The sequence below is a fragment of the Dermacentor variabilis genome, chromosome 4 (assembly GCF_050947875.1).
Source record: "Dermacentor variabilis isolate Ectoservices chromosome 4, ASM5094787v1, whole genome shotgun sequence".
Taxonomy (NCBI): domain Eukaryota; kingdom Metazoa; phylum Arthropoda; class Arachnida; order Ixodida; family Ixodidae; genus Dermacentor; species Dermacentor variabilis.
The window spans coordinates 67,667,446-67,687,415 of NC_134571.1; the positions used below are offsets into that span (position 1 = coordinate 67,667,446).

General features: G+C 43.6%; 1 protein-coding gene across 2 annotated transcripts; it reads right to left on the minus strand.

The window, feature by feature from the left end:
- Positions 1–389: 389 nt before the first annotated feature.
- LOC142579303 (clathrin light chain-like) lies at positions 390–19,757 on the minus strand. Of its 2 annotated transcripts, XM_075689353.1 has the most exons (7): positions 19,481–19,757; positions 18,918–18,952; positions 17,131–17,257; positions 11,913–12,024; positions 10,174–10,185; positions 3,934–4,163; positions 390–1,166 (listed from the first exon to the last, which is right to left on the minus strand). In XM_075689353.1, the coding sequence occupies exons 1-6, from the start codon at positions 19,638–19,640 to the stop codon at positions 3,977–3,979; spliced, it is 633 nt and encodes a 210-aa protein (XP_075545468.1). In that variant the 5' UTR covers positions 19,641–19,757; the 3' UTR covers positions 390–1,166; positions 3,934–3,976. The 2 variants fall into 2 exon arrangements, with proteins under 2 accessions (XP_075545468.1, XP_075545469.1); XM_075689354.1 differs by lacking the exon at positions 10,174–10,185 and having other exon boundaries at positions 19,481–19,755.
- Positions 19,758–19,970: the final 213 nt, after the last annotated feature.

A 19,970-nucleotide genomic window follows, 5' to 3' on the forward strand; every position in this document is an offset into this window, starting at 1 on the left:
CGTAGGTACACAGTTCCAGGATCAGAGTCATATCTGCTTACCAAGCAGGTGTGTTTACGTCTACTAAGGTGTCTTTCACAAATCGTTCATTTTAAGATGCGATTACCAGCCCTGCAGCTTTGTCGTGGTTACTTCAGTTGTACACACTCACCTAGAACCAATCCAGCCAGAGTGGCCTTTAACATACTAGGAGACTAAATAAGCATCATTATTCTGGAATATATTTACACTGAACCAATAATCTGAAAAGTTTGCTATGTGGTTCATAGAAATAAAATTTGACTGTAGCACATCATGCAATAGGAATGTGTCCCAAAATTGTCAAATTGTGCACAAAGGGAAAGGTGAAGCATAAGCAACCTTCACACCAAGAGAGACGAAAACACCCCTCAATAAGAAATGTTCTGTTTATTTAAGAACTAAATCATAAATAGTACAATCACTTGCAACCACTGCTCATACTTGCTTCCACATTAACATCAAATTCACAGTGCAAAGCAAGGATGCACTAGAGTGAAAGGCTTTTAATAACGCCGAGCCCTAGCAGCTTCTTACCAGGCAACTAAAGATAAAATAAAGGTCGCTTTCCTGCAAAGGTGGCTGAAAGGATAACTTGCAGACAATGTTTCTCAAACTTGTTCACTCAGTAGCATCTTCATTTCCTCAGAACTATAACTGCTTCATAAACCATATAGTTCTTTGAAAGACAAGCTGCATTTTTTTCCGTAGAATACAGAAAAAAAAGTTTATCACGTAATAGCTTATTCTACATAACACTTTCCACACAGCTTGGACTCCATTGTGCTAAAGTACATGTAATGATCTGCACTTTCAGTGCATCTCATTTCTTTTTCTTCCTTCATTGCCAACATGTAGGCTGTTCTTATGGATACACTGCAAAATTAAACTTTGCATGTGTTATAAGAAGCAAAAAAAATACTACTCCACTATAAGAAAGCAAACATCCACCACAAAAGAAAAAAAATTATGTAACAAAAGCAATGGTAAAAGCACTGACAGTTTGTGGCTACCAAAAAGTATATAAAAAGAAAAAGAATGACATTAGACAGCATTTCTACAAGTCTCCATGTGTGGCTATTGCAGGCAGTATCAGATGTTTCAAACGGCAGCTCACATCCAATGTCTAGTATTTCCATGTGGTACCTCTGTAACAAACACAAAAAACAGATATAATAAGTGACACTGCAATCCATCCTGAGAAAATCCAATGCATCTAATACTGCTAATATTACAACTAATACCACAAAACGCCAGTCAAATCTCAACATACATAACTCTCCAAAGTTAGAGAAGTTTCACCATACAGTAAAACCTCGTTAAACCGTACCCGCTTAAACAGTAGTTTCATTTTAAAAGTAGTAAAGTCAAATCCCCGACTCAGCGGCCATTGAACATAACGCATTTTCTATCCGCATAAACCGTACCAGATTATTGTGTACGTATCGGTTAGCACATAGTGTTTCCACTTTTCGTTGCACAAACACGGCGGTGCGTCGTCTCCATCGGGCCGCCCAGCAGAACAAGCCTCCGAGATCAGAACGGCCTCCAAGCGTCCTATGCGTTTGCACGTGAAGCCACATCAACATCATTTCGATACCGTGCGCCATGCCAGAGCGCATTGTGGCGTCGTGCAAAGGACTCCCGTCATGCCAAAGCTCGGATAAAAAAGACGCCGGGTGCTCAGCATAGAAGAAAAATTAGACATCATTCGCGCTATTGAAAGTGACACGAAGAAGTCAGCGCTGGCATGCGACAGGGATCTACTATTGACTACGGTGAGTGGCATTTGGAATGCAAAGTTGTTGCTCAGCAGCGCTGCTGCGACCGCGAAAAGATGACGGCTACGAGGTTCGACTTTTCGTCATTGTTGCCTCTGTTGTTGCCGAAGTGTTGACTAGCGACAGTGATGAGGACCACACAGAAAGTGACAGCACAGGTGATTCAGGCCCGGCAGTGGCAGAGGCTGCGCGTTACGTCGGCCTCGTGAATGCAATCGTCGCGACGAGAACAGCACCTCGCAATGAGAAAGGTGCCTCGCGACTTCTGTAGCGCTACCGCCCGCATGCACGGAGAACATGAAACGCCAACAAGCAATCTACCATGCGAGTGTTTGCCGAGAAGAGGGGGCTGGCAGAAAAGCTGGCTCGCCGCTTCAGTAAGTTTGAGGCCGCTGTCGTCACTGCTAGGCCTCCGCAGCATCAATAGAAAATAACACTTCTGGTGCACGGAGAACATGAAACGCCAACAAGCAATCTACCATGCGAGTGTTTGCCGAGAAGAGGGGGCTGGCTGAAAAGCTGGCTCGCAGCTTCAGTAAGTTTGAGGCCGCTGTCGTCACTGCTGGGCCTCCGCGGCATCAATAGAAAATAACACTTTTGTCGCATGAATTGAATAAATAATGCATGGTTCTTTTTCCCTTTCATCACACTCTCTCAGAGTTCTGTTTTTGACAGGTAAGTGGGCGATCTCATGCTATTTCAGCTAAGCAGTACTACCGTTTATTATGTACTTCTTCCGAGCTTCAGCCAACTACAGTTTAACGAGGTTTCACTGTATCAGAATTTCCAAGATTGCGAAAACAAAAGTTTAGCATGAAAAAACTTCTGAAATAGCAAACTAGACAATTGACCATTATAGAAGAGGAATAGCAAGCAGAGTAGTGCATAATATGTCCACTAGATCCCCCATGGGAGGCAATGCAGATATCAGCACTGCTGGTTGAACTGTTGCACTGTGCCAGTGAATTGAGCATAGAGTAGAATTACAAGATTATGAAACAGTATTACCGTGAAAAATTTGGCTGTCATCCCTTTTCAAACAGGTAATCATCATCATCATCAGCCTGGTTACGCTCACTGCAGGGCAAAGGCCTCTCCCATACTTCTCCAACTACCCCGGTCATGTACTAATTGTGGCCATGTCGCCCCTGCAAACTTCTTAATCTCATCTGCCCACTTAACTTTCTGCCGACCCCAGCTACGCTTCCCTTCCCTTGGAATCCAGTCCGTAACCCTTAATGACCATCGGTCATCTTCCCTTCTCATTACATGTCCTGCCCATGCCCCCCCCCCCCATTTCTTTTTCTTGCTTTCAACTAAGATGTCATTAACTCGCGTTTGTTCCCTCACCCAATCTGCTCTTATCCCTTAATGTTACACCCATCATTCTTCTTTCCATAGCTCGTTGCGTCGCCCTCAGTTTAAGCACAACCCTTTCCGTAAGCCTCCAGGTTTCTGCCCCGTAGGCAAGTACTGGTAAAAGCTGCCATAATTTCAACATTGTGAAGTTCTTCCACTGTGGCTGAATATTGCCTGTGCATTATTCTGTTCAACCACAAACATGATTCACAGCAGGCCATTGTGCCATGTGGAAACCACAGACTGTGCACAATGAAAACAAACAATGTATGAAGCCAGGATTTCAAAGGCCAGTAAATGTTACTCAAGAATTGTTATTTTCCTTTGTTTTCATACACTTGAGACTGACTGGACATGTCTGCTGTTTGCCACAACCCTTCTAATTATTTGGCGAGTTTTGCATAGTGACCTTAAACTTGTGTTGTAGACATACATCATGAAGTTGAGAGATTTTCACTCAGTAACTGAAGATTATTGAAGCTGCACATGTGTAATTTACACAGCTGCTGTAAGATTCTTTGAATAATCTTTCAAAAGAAATTCTGGCTTCATCATATCACGCCTTGCAATGACAGCAATCTGAACAGACCTAGAGTGCCAGCACAAGGTGTAATGACACATGAAACAAGTTCTTCAGCTTTGTAGGATGAAACTAGAGTACCGAATCATTCAGTAAATCATATTAGCGCAGGCATAATGTTGGGAAAACAGTATTCAAGGTCCTTCCCATGTCTTTCCACTCAAGTGTCATGCTGAACTAACCAACACTGCTCACCTTTACAACTGAAGAGGATCAGGCTGATGAATAGAAGTACACCTCAGGGTGTCTTGTTGGTCTGCGGTGGAGACTGCTTCAGTTGCAAGATGATAGAGCGCATGCGTGACACATCCTTGCTATTGCGTGCAGCCTTGGGGTTAAAGTCGCACAGCTTGGCAATGGCTTCCCACTCCTGGCCCTTTGGTGCCGGTGAGTCACGCTCATGCACCCACTCTTTTTCAGCATTCCTGAAAGGTTACAAAGCATAGCCATAAGTGGCGCAGGCAAAGGACAATAAAATATTTTCAATTCAACTTACTTTCCAGAAAGAAAAACTAAAATTCAAAAGTGGGATCTGAGCAAAAAGATGTTTTAAGATTAAGAAGCAAGCTGCTTTAAGATTTCACTTCAATAGCTGTGCTTCAAGAACAAACTGGGAGATGTAAAACATTACACAGTACTTGCATGCTTCCGCACCTAAATATAATGGTGAATGTGACTATTGTGTTTGTTATTTACATTGTTAGTGCCACAACACATACTAAAAGGTGCATATAATACTACACAACACTTATTATTTTGTTGTTCCTTACATTGTGCCTGTGTCACAATACCCAATGACAGAAAAATGTTTTCATTAGTGTTACTGAAACACTGAGTCGCTCATCCATACTGCCATAGTCAGCAGCGGAGCAAAACACCAGCGCATGATTGAATTAGGTGACAATATTTGCAGAAGCGTGGAAAGGGTGAGAAGAAAGAAAACAACAGCTGTGCCCCGATGAGGAGGGTGGACCTCACACAAGTGTATGGAGTAGGGTACAGAGGAACTTTAAGAGGGACATGCCCACTGACTCCCTTTTCTATCCTTCTATGTCTTGTGATGAACTGCTTTGCCCCTGTCCCACAAAGAAGCTCACTGTCCGGCCACATGCAGCAAGAGAGTACGCAGACCGCCTTTAAACTTTTACCACTTTTCAAAATGGGCACCCTCCCGCTTTGTGCTCTGCCCATTTTCCATGCAACTAAACTTTATGCCAAGCACAAGCCATTACTTTGCCCGATAGTTGAAATTTACTTGTACCACTGGTTGGGGATGTGCTGCAGAGTGATTAAATAGGGCTAGAATCAGTGCTTGCCATCAGCTTTAGCTGCATGCGATACTACTAGATTGGTCGATACAATTAGTAACTTGCAATAATTCCTTCTAAGATGACGCCTCGCATCATTTACAAGCAACATGCTCAAGCAACATGCTGAAAAGAATGGTAATTATATAGCAATTATATGCCAGCATTGATAGGTAGCAGAAGACAAGTGCAGCCCTAGATGTAAGTAAAATTCTGTTTATCAAGCTGATGTTCCAGAAGTTCATGTTTTCTGAAGTCTAATTATTTTTGCAATAATAGGTGATGTCCAAATCTATGCCCCTGTGATGGCTCCCTCCAAGTAATAGAAACTAATCTCGAAAGTCATGCTTTTGCTGGCTGCATGTGCCAGGCGTTTAATGCGCAAGCATTATATGCCCCATTACGCGAAAATCCAGCGGCGGCGTAACCGACGAATGGTACCAAAACTGACCGACGAAACAGAGCAAAAACAAGTCAAAAATGCTCGGATTGACGTCAAATTTCTCAGGGAAGTTTCTGTAAACAAAGTAAATTAATGGCTTTGGAAAGAGAACTTGGCACATATTGGTCTGAGTGGGAACCAAACCCGGGCCTCCAAGGTGCACGATGAGCATGCTTCCCCAGCACCACGGTGCCTACACGGCTCTAGCCGACTAAAAGTGTGCCTAGTGCGTGCGTCATCGCACACGTCACATCGCAGCCATTTGGCTAACTAATAATGTGGCCTAGAGCGTGCATTACTGGGCACGTGACAGTGCAGTCAATGGGCAGGAGGTGGCGCCACGTCGTGAGTATAAATGAACGCACTGCCTGCCTTGCGTCTCTTGCTCTTCGGATTCCATCGGTCAGCGTTTGCTATGATCAGCAAACCCTGATCATAGATTATGCCAAAGCGACTGCATAATGATTTTGCATTCCCACAAGTAAGCAGTCTTAAGCTGGAACAGCATGACCCATTTTTTGCCGCAACTGACGCGCGGCAGAGGGGCCAGGGCATTGTTTCGACGAACACGCCCATGAAAATCACGTAGCCACCTCGTGCTGTTGGGAGTAGAAAAGAATGCATCGCATCGTGCTCGCGCACCCGCGGCCATCAATGACAGTGCAGTGCGAGTGGCAAGTCACGGCAACGTCACGCATTAGTTCCCCGTAAGCCACCACATGGTGTTGCCCTCCGCACAATCCGGCATAACAGGGGAACGAGGGCGCACTTTTCAAAACCACTTGTTCTAGTGTGGGTAATACGCGTTTGGTAATCGTGCGAAATCGCCATTGTTTCTGTCGTGCTCCTGTACTATATCATGGACAAAGACATCTTCAATGGAGCCATCATCGCAGAAGTGGAGCAGCGTCGTGTCCTGTGGGATTTCCGTACGGGAAAAGTGGCCTTCACAGGCCGCACAATCCTTGGCCACCGGAGTACACGGTGGCCAAGGTGCAATCAATGCACATGGTGCAAACGGTGGCCGAGCCACCGTTTGCACCGTGTGCATCGTTTGTACAACAATGTCGTACAAACAGTGCACATTTCAAATGAAACACGATAACTATACTTGGGAGAGAAAGGTACCTCTGCAATGACCCACGAGGTGACTTTATTAACAGTGTTTCGTAATTTTAAGAGTAAATTACTTCCGCGGAAAAACACCAATCCATGCTCTGGGGATTTCCTTTTGTCTACCAACCACAGCAAATGCGTCGCGGAAGGCACGGACCCACTGTATTTGTGCGGGTGCCGACGCGTCAGTGGTGGCGCAGACATTGGCAGCAAGTCCGCTTTTTACGAGCGAAAAACGTGTCATGCGGATATAGCTATAAGTAGCTCTGCCATTTTTTTTTTTTTTTTTGCCAATTGAAGCAAAGTAGTAGGTTATGCCAGTAGTGCTATTATTGCAATGCTGGTCCCCATTCTGAGCACAATTTGTCAATGGCATTTTGTATCTCGCAGGAACCACGGAACTTTAGGTACTCAGGGGGTACAGCACTCATGCGTGTCGCCATGCATTGAACAGTTCTGCTGCTCCGCTTTTTACCATGAAGGCAGCTCCGTTCGTTAGCACACATTTTTTTAATTCATACTACGTATAGAATAAAGCACAAGAACCTAATAAGATAGGTAGTTTAATTTTAAACAATAACTATGTGGTACTTAACAACGTCCAACATACATACACTAATCTCGTATACTGCTTTTGAAGTACCAAGGCTTCACCACCAGTTCGCGCCACATACCGGATTTTACAACTTCCTGGGGCAATTTAAAATAATAATTTTTACTTATATAATGCACAGCATGCTCAATTCTATCACTATAAATCCTGGTTTTTTCATTTACACCAACATCTCGCAACATTCTGGCCAGTTGTCAGTCCCTCTATATGGCACTTGAACATGTGGATTCCATGCATGATGATGAAATGATGACGATACGACAATGTCATGACACTGGAATGGCAATGATGGCATGACAACAACATGACACAGGAATAACTATTACAGAGCAACAACTACTGAGTGACAATGACTAACGACGACAACAGGATGAAGATTCTGGAACAATGATGAATGGTATGACGACAGCGGTCATGATGACGCAATGACGACGATGGTACAAAGGCAACAGTATCACAACATTATACCGCTGAATGCATGACAACACAATGACGACAATAAAATGAAGGAGCGACGACATTGGATCGACGACGGCAATACGACGAAGATGGCATGACGACGCAATGACATTTCTGAAGTGATGGCATGACGTTGATCAGATGAAGAAATTGGAATGACAATGATGGAACGATCGTCACAGCACTGTGATGACATAAGACCATGAATGCATGACGTCTGTACGATTGCAATTACAGTCAAGGTTGCAAGAGTGCAATTGCAATTATGGCATGACAACAGCGCCATGATCATGATTGAATGACAGCATGTTGACAAAATGACAAGGCAGGGGAACGAGAGAATGTAGAGGGCAGAACGATGACAATGGCATGACAACAAAGGAATGGCCACAAAGGAATAAAGGTAATGATGACAGAAGAACAATGGTACGACGACGAAGCCATTTTTGTGTTGGAGCTGATATTATATATATATATATATATATATATATATATATATATATATATATATATATATATATATAGCAGCCATGCAAATATATCCAGCAGCCATGCAAAAACCGGGAGAGTAGGCAACGAAAGCTTCACTTGAACAGTGGGAAATCTGAGTTGAATGCTCATTAAGTAGCAGTTTTCACTTGCAAAGAGCCACCACTGCATTCTGAAAGTGATGTCATTATTTAACCTCCACAAGCCACAGTCTTCGATTTGCTTACGTCCAAATTATTCTGTTTCAATTTTATTTGTCCTTTATAGTAATTAACTGTTCACTCATAGATACTGCAATTTTATGTGATCCTTATAATGAAATGTACAGTAAGCATTAACTAGCAAAGTCAAGTACAATGTCATTGTTGCAGTATTGCCGCGAAACGGACCTGCATGCTTATTATGTTTAGTTCCATTACGGCGTTATGCTGCAAAGCAAACTAAGCGAAAAAAAAAAGTACAATGTAGTTCAAGTAAACAGGGAGGAATACACATGCAGGAAAAGCTCACAACAGAAGCTGCATTCACGATATGACAGCAAATTGTGCTAGTTCCTTCCTAAAGACTGTTCCAGTTAATTATTGTTCTTAAAGAGTAAGAATTTTAAAACAATTACTTTGTGGTGTTAACAGTGTAGGTGACAGTGACATGCTTGTGCCTTGTTGCGTAACCTGCTTGCAATGTGAATTTACAGGTTTACGTAAAATCATAAAGGCTGTTCCAAGATTTGAAAACAGAATTTCAAGTAGGAAACATGATTATGGTCTGCAACGGAAGCTTGTAGTCCACTTTGCTTGAGTATTTGACTGACTATTGAGGCATCTAAGAACTTTCAGAATATTTGTAGTATGCCATTGTTTGCTGACATGAAAGGATCCTCAAAAAGTTAAAATTCTGGGGTTCTTTAGGTGAGGAAACCACAATCTGATTAGGAAGCACATTATGCAGGGGGACTGCACATTATTTTGACTACCTGAAGTTCTTTAATGTGCACCCAATCCATGGGACATAAGATTTTGCATTTTGCCCCCATCAAATTTTGGCCATCGTGGCCGGGATAGAGTCCACAACCTCAAGCTCAGCAGTATAATGTCATAGCCATCGAGCTGCTGCAGTAGGTAGAATCCCAAAAGATTACCGCATCATCCAGAGTGAAGTGAGAGACCAAAACAGCTCTGTTCCATACTGACGTTCCTTGCAATGAAAACAATGAAGATCAAAGGGCCAAGAAGAATGTTTAGAAATTTTGCATGCAGTGGACGGTGAAAAGATAGTATGAGATGATATGCTAGCTCATTTTGGGAAGATTTCGAATTCGCTGACATCTTCTATTGCTCTAACTTCTCAATGTGGCAGACCACCAGTTACGACGCTCCCACTTTACCAACACCAAAATGTGAAAATTCAGATTTCCACTCATATGACAGCAGAAATAATGAATCGACATGCCACAGTCTTAGCAACAATAAGTCAATAAGCCATTCCCTGCTACATGCTAGTATTCCCTCCAGGCAATTCAGTGATTTTATTGGCTTATCGTATGCCAACTTGCATCAGCCATTAATGTGCAGTTTAACCTCCTCCTACCCAAACATTTGCACACTTTTCCTTCAAAGGACTGAAGTGACTTGCTACAGTGGCCTTCTCCGACTTGTTTAGTTTGTCTATCTTCATTAGGGCCACTTGAACTAACATAAATCTAGTCATTATCAAGTTTTAAAATGAATTGTTTTACTGATAAGATGTACTATATAAACCAGCATTTTCTAGTAATCCCTTGCAATGTATCACTAGCATCAAATATGCTTCCTGAGCACAAAAAAAAAAAAACCAGCAGAGAGGGATGCGATGAATCTATTCCTAGAACAAGCTTCGAACACAAAGCTTTAGAAACTGTTCCCCAGTGCTTTAAAGAAAAGGAGTGCAGGGAAGAAAAAGCCACAGCACACAACACACAGTGTAATGATGCGCAATGAGAGAGAGCCGCGCAATAGCGGTTGACGACTTACTTGGAAACTTCTCTGAACAGCAAGTGGAAAAAAAGGAAGAGACATATGAATATGTCTGACAATGAGAACAACAGCACTCAACTACAATACACGCAACAGACAAAGACATCAACAACACACACAATTACGGACTTTTCAGGCTACAAGAACAGGGATCTCAAACAGACGACCCACAAGTCGCACACAACTTTTACAGCTCCTGCCTGTACCTCCCATGGCATTCCCCATTAATGCGCCATTGCCGTTCCTTAGCTGCCTAAGCATTATGGAACTCTCCCATTATGCCTTGAATGCATCCCAGTAGTGCACAAGGGAGCTATGCACCACAGATACATTCCAGCGCCTCGTACGAGTTTGAGGCATCATACTAGAGTGATTACGACAAATAACAAATCTCACTGCCATTTTTCTCTAACAAAATGTTGTACAGCATTAAGGTTACTTAGAGCACATTATTCAAGTAAGAAGAACATGTACTGTTACAATTGCATTGAGGCCAACTGGCGCATGATCTTTCTGAACACAGACAACATAATGTAAATGCGTGTTTCAGGCAACAATTTTACATCAAGCTCAATTTTCCATGCATAAGGAAAATACTTGTGCTGGTCATTATCTTTGAATGGTCATGGAGGAAATGACAGATAAAGCCCAATTATTAGAAGCCTGTTAAAGCATCAGTTTTTTAAATCATCCAAGCTAGATAATCATGAAATAACTACAGCACAGTGCGCGCCGCGCTTGTGTAGAGCGCGCAAATGGCAGCCGCCGAGGCACTCCAGAGCCAGCCAGCGACATCAACGGTAGTTGCTGGGCTCGAGATAAGATTCATCTGGGCACGCTTGGCCACACAGACAGACAAGCCTTGCTCTTTTACCACTCGCAGGAGCAGACATTTACGCAGCACCTTTGTCTTGCCACTGCCACTTGCTTCGGTGGCAGTTTTGCTTCGCACGGAGCAACGCAGCACACAGGCAAAGTGCCTTCTCACTGACACTCAGCTAATCAGACTTCATAATGCAAAAAAAGGGGTAAGGTGTGCGGACACGGATACAAGAGAAGAGAAGTGGACAACACAAACGCCATAAACTTCCGAGGGCAGTGAAAGAGCAAGGCTCCTCTGTAAGTATGGCCAAACGTGCCCAGACACATCTTATCTTGAGCCCAGCAACTCCCATTATATGTTGTTGGCTGGCTCCGGAGTGTCTTAGCGGCCACTGTTCCTGCACTCTACACAAGGGTGATGCGCACTGTACATGGCGCAGTACAGCCTATCAAATGCCTGCCTGTTTTAGCCTATTTCACTATACTCAGGCAACAAACACCAGTATGCCGCAAATAGAAACAAGACAAAGTTCACAGGAACATGGTGGTTTGAAGTGAATAACAGTAGTCAAGCAAGGATGTTGCCTGAGCCGTTTCGACAAGACATCTTCATCAGGACAGCAATCCTGCCCTGATCAAGACAAGTCCCTTTGTTTGAACATTCTCCACCGACGTTCCTTGTTCAACCACTGTTATTCAGTTCACCACAAAGGGTTAGTCTGATCTCAACAAAACTATGAACAATGTCAACAAAGCTTACCTGCATGTAAACATTGATTCGTAACTGCAGACACTATTCAATCACAATGCATTAGCCACGGGCATTCTCAGTGTAACAATTTAAATATGAAGTGAATGTGCTACAACACAATGAAAATAATAAGGCAAAGTAAAGTGAGGTTCACGAGTATTACCTGTTGGCCAACTTGGCCTTTTCAATTTGCTCATGATATCGTGCGTACCACTCCTCAAGCTCTTTCTTTGCGTTTGCTCGAAGTTCAGTTTTCTTCTCCTCTTCTTCGACATCTGAAGCGAATGAAAAAGAAATTGCTGCTACACCACTGTGACCTTTGTATATATATATTTTTTTTTACCATAAGACAAAACATAGACTGACATTTCTTGAAGCAGAATTTCGAAAATTACAGATTCACAAATTGTTACAAAAAAAGCTTTTGTTCACCCAGTAACAGTCACCCAACATTAGGATTTACTTTTACATTACAAAGGGTATGGCCACTATCATCGGTAAACTTCCCTTCACATAAATTAAGTGACCTTAGAAATCATGGGCCACATTATGTAACAATTTGTGTTCATTTCTATTCCAACTGCCCATGACAACTGGCTTGCACAACCCCACAACATTGTTATGTATTGGATAGGCCATTGTGTGCAATGGACAATAAGAAGAATGTAAAAAAAATGGATTGTTAGAAAATACAACCTCAGGAATTTCTAGTGGTTTGAGGTATTTTTACATATTGTGACACTACCCTCTTGCAAGAGGAGAAGGAGGGAACTTTTTATTAGTTCATGAGGGAGCTCTGTATTAAGCTCCTGTCATGCAAATGGTGTAACTTTCTTTTCGTGTGTGTGTGTGTGTGTGTGTTGCAGCTAGGTGTCAGGCATCTTTGCTCCTGGAGCTCCTGTACATCTCTATGTCCAAATAAAACCTGAATTTAAGATTGCATAGAGTTACCAGCACAGTATTCACTTACATGCTACTCTGCAAGAATTTTTTTCAAGGTGTTTCACATCAGTAGAGATGGTCCTTAACTTGGACCTTTGAAAACTTCCCTTGTCCCTCCACCATTCCTAGCAAACAGGAGGCTGCAATTCACCGCCCAGGGTGATGTTCCACCCAGTGACACATCATGCCAATGACAATAACAGGCTTGGTGCAAGTAAAAAGAATTCACTAATCTGAAATACAAAAGGTTTCGAATGCCTCAACATGAAGAGCGTGTACTTTAAAGGCTGTTTCAATCTACTGTCAACGTCTGTTGCAATATTCATAACCCTCGGCTTCCTTTCATTTCCTATTTACATTCTCTGCTGCTAAGTTATCCCTGCAATCAGACATACCTTGGCATTAACATATTCAGCTCAACACTGGGTGGAGGGCAGTGCAATCCCTGAACTGAATCAGTCATTCTTAGGCAACTCGTAAGCTATCATTTTCTGATGAGACAGTGTATTTGCCATCTCAGAGGCTCTGAAATAAATTCTCTCAAACAACAATTTATCACAGGAACTGCCAAAGAGCATAATTGAAGCACAGTAATCATTTTAGTTGTGGGGCAGTGCTGCCTTACCTTCAACAGTCTACAAAGAGGATGAAGTGTGCATACAGCATTGCATATAAAAGAATTTATGTGTTTGAGCTACACCAGACACAGCCATGAGTATTACCATTTGCAAATTGTGTGTTGTGTGCTGTATTGTGCAGAACAATCAAAATGCTTCTGTAAAGCAATACGTTCAAGAGCACTTACTAACTGAAATTGTAGGTTACGAGTAAATTGTACAGAAATGCAGGCACCACTGCAACTTTAAGTAAAGCCAGCTTTCCTTTGAGCTATCAAACGTCTGTTGATCTAGGTTCTTCATAATAGTTTCATTGAGCTGTTGTAGTAGCATCAGAATAGGTATAATTGAGTTAAGGGTGACGATTCCCACAATGGTGTTCAAAACGGGCAACGTGGCAACTCTTACAGAAAGTCAAACAGGATGCATCACTTCTGTTTGTACCCTGTCACCAACCATCAAAGATCGTGTTTGGATACACCATGGGTTGAAATATCCACGTGGTCAGGGCTGGGCAAACATACTTTGCAATTTTATAGGAGATACACGATACGAAATGCTCGGGCAACAAGTATTTGAGCTACAGATACAAGATACTACCGCAATGATTGTGTACGATATAATATACTTTCTACTTGTATCTTAACATACTTCAACACATTGGCTACTTTCTTACAATAGATGTAATGTAGCAGCAAATGCACATGCACAAGAATGTTTCCTTGTAAATTTTTTAACTCCGACTAACCTAGTTTCATTTGAATGCAATGACTCTTAGTATCTAAAAATTTGTCTTTTTTGCTCAAAGTATATTTTCATTCCGCAACAATTCATTGGGGTTGCTTTAGTTGCTTAACATGGAAACTCTTTCCACGCGGCGCTGTAAGTGGTTCTTGATAGTCGGTTTTGCAACTGATAGGAGTCGCTGCTATGCTTGCCAACCAACTAGCGGGTTGCCATCTAATTACAAGAACGTCAATAAGAAGCCTCTGCAAGATGACGCAAATACCACTGTGGAGTTCTACCTTGTCCGCAAACATATTACCGTTTATGCACTTTTTAGCACTGATGGAACTAAAAACAAAAAAGAAAGGTCGGCTGCGCACAGACATTCAGCACTTATTTTTGTCGAGACATCTCGAACGCCACCACATGACTCTGCTGCACAAATACAGACGCGCAGACCTCATTGCCTGCCGTCGCTGGAGGGCTCTGGTGGAAATATGAAAGAATGCCACTGCCTTTAGTTTTATTCAGGTGGCTTAGTAGCAGCACTATCAGCTTGAGAAGCAGAGTTCAGCCAATGTTTACAGTTTCGCACGGTGATTTTGCAATAGCCAGTATCTTGAATTTTAAGATACAAGATACATCCTCTTATGTATTGGAAATACAGATATTGATACACATCTTGCCAGCCGCATCATGATACAGATACAAGATAGCCAAAGAGTATCTAAGATGGTATCCAGGATACATGTACCTTCGATACTGCCCAGCACAGAGGTTCGAGTCATGTAGAGGTACAAATGAAAATTCAATTCTGTGGTTTAACCCTGTAAGTTCAGTGCCCGAGTATACTCGCTTGGTCGCCGATGCACACCCCTGGTCGTGCCCAAGATCATTTGTGAATGTGAAACATCCAGACTGGTTGCGCCATCTACTGGGAAGTTGGTTAAACTAAAATATTATGGTAGGTTTTGTTTCTATATGAAATATGGTGCCACAAAGCTTATAAACTGTCAGTGTTGCTCACACCTCATTTTCGGACATGGCAGACTAATAAAAAGCCAGTGGATATTTTTAAATGATGCACAAATCCAAAAACTTCCTATGAATTGATTCAGAAAGCTTCTATGTTGATTACGAAATGTGTTTAAAAAGCAATGACAGCGACAAAAAGGGTAGCAATTGAATTTGTTGTACTTTAGAATATCAGATGCCTAAAGCATTAATGGCCCAAAGCTGCATAATGCGCTAGGAGGGATGTTGCAGATGAGAGCTCCAGATTAGCTTTGACCACCTGGGCGTTACAAGCATTTCTGCACTCCACCCTGATTGAAGTGTGGCTGCCCCAGTCTAGAATCGAACCCGTGATGTTTTGCTCAGCGGGCGAACACCACAGCCACCAAGACACAATGAAGGATGTCATGGAGTGATGCCAGTGCAAACTACCATGACAGCTATGGCATTACAGTGAAACCTTGTTAAACCGCAGTTGGCCGGAGCTCGGAAAAAGTGCGTACTGAAACGGTAGCTACTGCTTAACCAAAATGGCGTGAGATCGCCCACTTAACTGTCAAAAACGGAACTCTGAAAGAGTGCAATGAAAGGGGAAAAAACATGCAGTATTTATTTACTTCGCGCGACTAACGTGTTATTTTTGTTTGATGCCGCCACGGCCTAGCAGCGACGACAGCGGCCTCAAACTTACTGAAGCTGTGGGCCAGCTTTTCAGCCAGCCCCCTCTCCTCTGCAAACACTCGCATGGCAGATTCCTTGTTGACGTTGCATATTCTCCGTGCACAGGCGCGGTAGCACTGCAGAAATCGCAGGGCACCTTTTCATTGCGGGGTGCTGTTCTAGTCACATTGATTGCATTCACGAGGCTGACGTAACACGCAGCTTCTGCCACTGTCGTGCCTGAATCGCCCGTGCTGTCACTTTCCATGCCGTCGTTAATCACTGTCGCTCGGCGACACTTCGGCAACAACAGAGGCAACGATGGCGAAAAGTCGAACCTCGTAGCCGACATCTCTTCCCAGTCGCAGCAGCGCTGCCGAGCAACTTCTTTGCATTCCAAATGCCACACACCATAGACAAGAGTAGACCCAGGTCGCGTGCCAGCACCAACTTTTCGTGTCACGTTTGATGGCACGAACAAAGCCTAATTTTTCTTCTATGCTAAGCGCCCAGATTCTCTTTTATCAGAGTTTCGGCATGACGCAAGTTTTCACTTGCATGACGCCACAACGCTCTCTGACAAGGCACCGAAATGATGATGATGTTGATGTGGGTTCACGTGCAAATGCACAGGGCGCTTGGAGACCGTTGTGCTCATCTCCGAGGCTTGTTGTTCTGCCGGGCCGCCCGAGGGAGACGACGCACCGGAGTGTTTGCGCGAAGTGGAAACACTATGTGTTAACCAATAAGTATGCAATAAGCTGGTACGGTTTATGCAGATAGAAAACACATTATGTTCAATGGCCGCTAAGTCGGGGATTTGACTTTACTACTTTTAAATCGAAGCTACTGTTTAAGCGGGTACGGTTTAACAAGGTTTTAATGCACTACTGCTGCATTAGGCATATTCTAAAGGCCAACCCACACATACGCTTGCCAGTGCGTGCCTGCACGCATATGCATGCGCAGACAGTGCGAGACAGCTTGTGCATGTCAAAGCACAGACATATGTTCCAAACAGATACGGGCACTCGGGCAGGCTCGTGCTTGGATGCCTGTTGTGCGTGTTGCACCACATTTGCTATGTGCACAACCGGGCTGGAGTATGCACTTGCTCATCTGGCTGTGCTACATGGTGCGGAGCGGCTGTGCCTTCCACCAGCTCAACCAACAGACAGTAGTCAAAACCAGACTGCACATTTTGAAGCACTATCAATTGCTCAATACGAAACGATGTCTGCTAAGGTGCCAAGCCGACATACCAGGAGTGAGCACAGAGGCGCGTGTCTCTTGTACACACAAACTGCCACTCTTCGCAAGGCGCAGCAGGCACAGAATGCTTAGACACAAGCTTGCACGCGTCGCCAAGTACATGTGTGGTCTGTGCTGAAAAAAATCTTTGCAAACAAACAAAGCACCAACCCTTTTGCTCCAGTCTCTTGGCCTGCTCTTCACGCCATTTCTTTATTTTCTCGGGCTCCTCACGGACAGGGGTTGGCCGTGGCGACGTGTCCGGGACAACTGTTGGTGGCTGAGATGGCCCATTCATCTGAAACAAATTAAGTTGAAGGACAAAATCACAGCTCCACTTTTTATGCGTACAGCAACCACTGAACACATTGCTACTGCACATCCAGGGTACTGCTGGGCGCTGCTGCATACTTCACAGCACAGCATATTTAACCCTTTACCTCGTGTACACAAGCTAACCACGTCCACATGTTTTACACACCAGCTACCGTGGAGAAGCTAGCCTACTCCATAAAAAAAAGCTACAATTTGCCAAAGACAATTTGAGCAAGTCCACACGTCTAGTTTTGTTTTTCCGTCACAGGTTGTCACAACTCTCACAAGGCATGGAAGTCTTGTTTGGTACATACACTTTTTCTTTTTACCTTATTGCCTATGAGAAAGCTAACTTCAAGCAGCACAGTGAAGCCTACTTTCTTTCACATCAAAAAATGTTATAAGTGTTCTGCAAATATACATTTTTCTAAATGTATTCTCTCGTTTCCCTCCTTGCTTTCCACCTATGAATTGCACTGACATACTAAAAATTATGCAGACCCAGCGCACATATTTGTATCTGTGAAGTGAAGGTTTCGTGAAGTGGTTGGTTAATTATATGCTATACAACTGATCATCTTGTGCATAGTGTCTTGCTGCATAACGATTAAGTGCCCACCCGATGTTAAGATGCGGAGGCGCCCCACCAACCACATTACCGTGTGTTACAATGTCTTCAGGATCGGCCTATTTTGCCGACACTGTCTCCAAGATCAGGTCACCAAGTAAAGTGGTTCGATGCTGGAGGACTGTCTAGCTTTATTGGGTGAGAAACCAACCATTGTTGCCATGCCAAACTCCGAGAAAGAACACATATATTCATAAGTGGAAAACAAGAAAAACAATATACATCCCCACAAAGCCCGAAAACCATTACACTTCAAAGAAAATTTGAACAACCTGTTCACATCTATTTCTGGCCATGGCGAGTCTATTGCTACTAATAAAACAGTGAAATTATCATTTATTAAAATTAGTACAGTAATTAAATAGTAATTGATTGAGAGCAAGCCATAACTGATAACTGACGGGAGGTCAGAACATCAAAAAAGCTAGTACAGGCTCTGGATCGGGTTCCCAGCACTTAAATTCGAGTTTTAAGATATATATATATTTTATCATGTAAACTCGACGCATATATTGGAATCTATGTGAAGCGAAGGTTTCGTGAAATGGTTGATTGCTATAAAACTGCTTTAAGTAATTATGTGCTCACTGCTGTATATTTATGACAATCAGGATATTTATGCAACGTTTGTTGTTTGACAGCGTAATTCCGTAAGGAAGGGAGACGGCAACCAGCACAAGTACAGGTAGGACAGATGGGACTACATATGGGCCAATTCACTACACGAGTGCAGATCTGCGTGTGAGCTTTTGGGTAAAACAGCAGCAGCTACCACGTTCAGCAATGTCCCGGAGGGTTCGCAGTGAAAGCTTCACTTAAATGACAAATGAGCCGCTGCGAGCTGTTCCTTTCGTGCATCGCAAGCTGTCTCGAGGCGCAACGCGCGAGCTCCCTTCGTCGCGCCGGCACGAAACCGAGGCGCACGTCTTAGCACCCCGCGACTCTGATTAAATGCAATACTTTGGATGTTGTTCGACTGATTCGTGGCAATTACGTGGAAAACGATCAAACTCACCTGCACTTCCGCTGCGACATCATCGACGAGGCCATCTGCAGAGATATATGGACACATAACATTTATTAATTTAAAGGAAGGAAGCAAACAGCGGCTACTTCGTTACCATCGCATGTACTGTGACGTCTGCAGTACTATCACAAACATTTTTTTTTTTTTCCCCTTCAACCAGCGGGCGTGTGTGAATGCCTGAGGCACGCATGCAGTGTTTTCGGTCGTGTCTCGCCAAACTAACGCTCTAATGTTAAATCACAACAATATGCCGTTCCGGTGCCGTTAGAACATTTTACCTTCAAAACAGCATTCGCTAACTATTGTACGCAAGGAGACAGAGCAATGAGAACAAAGCCGTTTTCACGCTGGCGAACTGAACTGCCCCCTGCAAGGCCGTAAGAAACGCCCCAAAGGCTCTGCAGACGGTCACACACCTATAACAGACTTGCAATTTGCCGGAATGTCTAGCGAAAATATGGACACGTTTCTACCGGCCTGTGGTCACTAAGCGCGAGGAAGAATATATCCTGAAGCAACAGAACCGCAGAATAAGGACGAAGAAAGCGCACCGACGGTGGGCTGCTGCTGCGGCACGGGGACACCGTCGAAGTTGTCATCCTCCAGACCTGCCAGCACGTCTTGTTCCCGTGCCAGGAATTCCGCTGCTGGATCTTCTTCTGTCACTGGTGGATTGTCGAAACTCGCTTCGAACTGATCAAAGTCGGCCATGGTTTAGTTCTCAATGCGACCTACGAAACAGTTCAATCAGCGCGCAGCAAGCTCTGATCGGCAGATAGAAAGAAGCCACTTGTGACGAGTTCAAGATGTCGGTCGGCCGGAGTGGCGGCTGACTATTGGGGGCGCCACCACACGTACGTACAATCTTTCCGGATCACTCCGGATTACGGACACCCGCGGGCTGTGCATGCCCTTGCCGGTACAAATGTTTGAATTGCTATATTAGAATTTCAATTTCAGTCGTCATAAAAATGGTGTGGCAGTGGCAGGAAATGAAACTTATTTCATTCGTTTTCGGTGCAGCGTTGACCAAATCGTTCT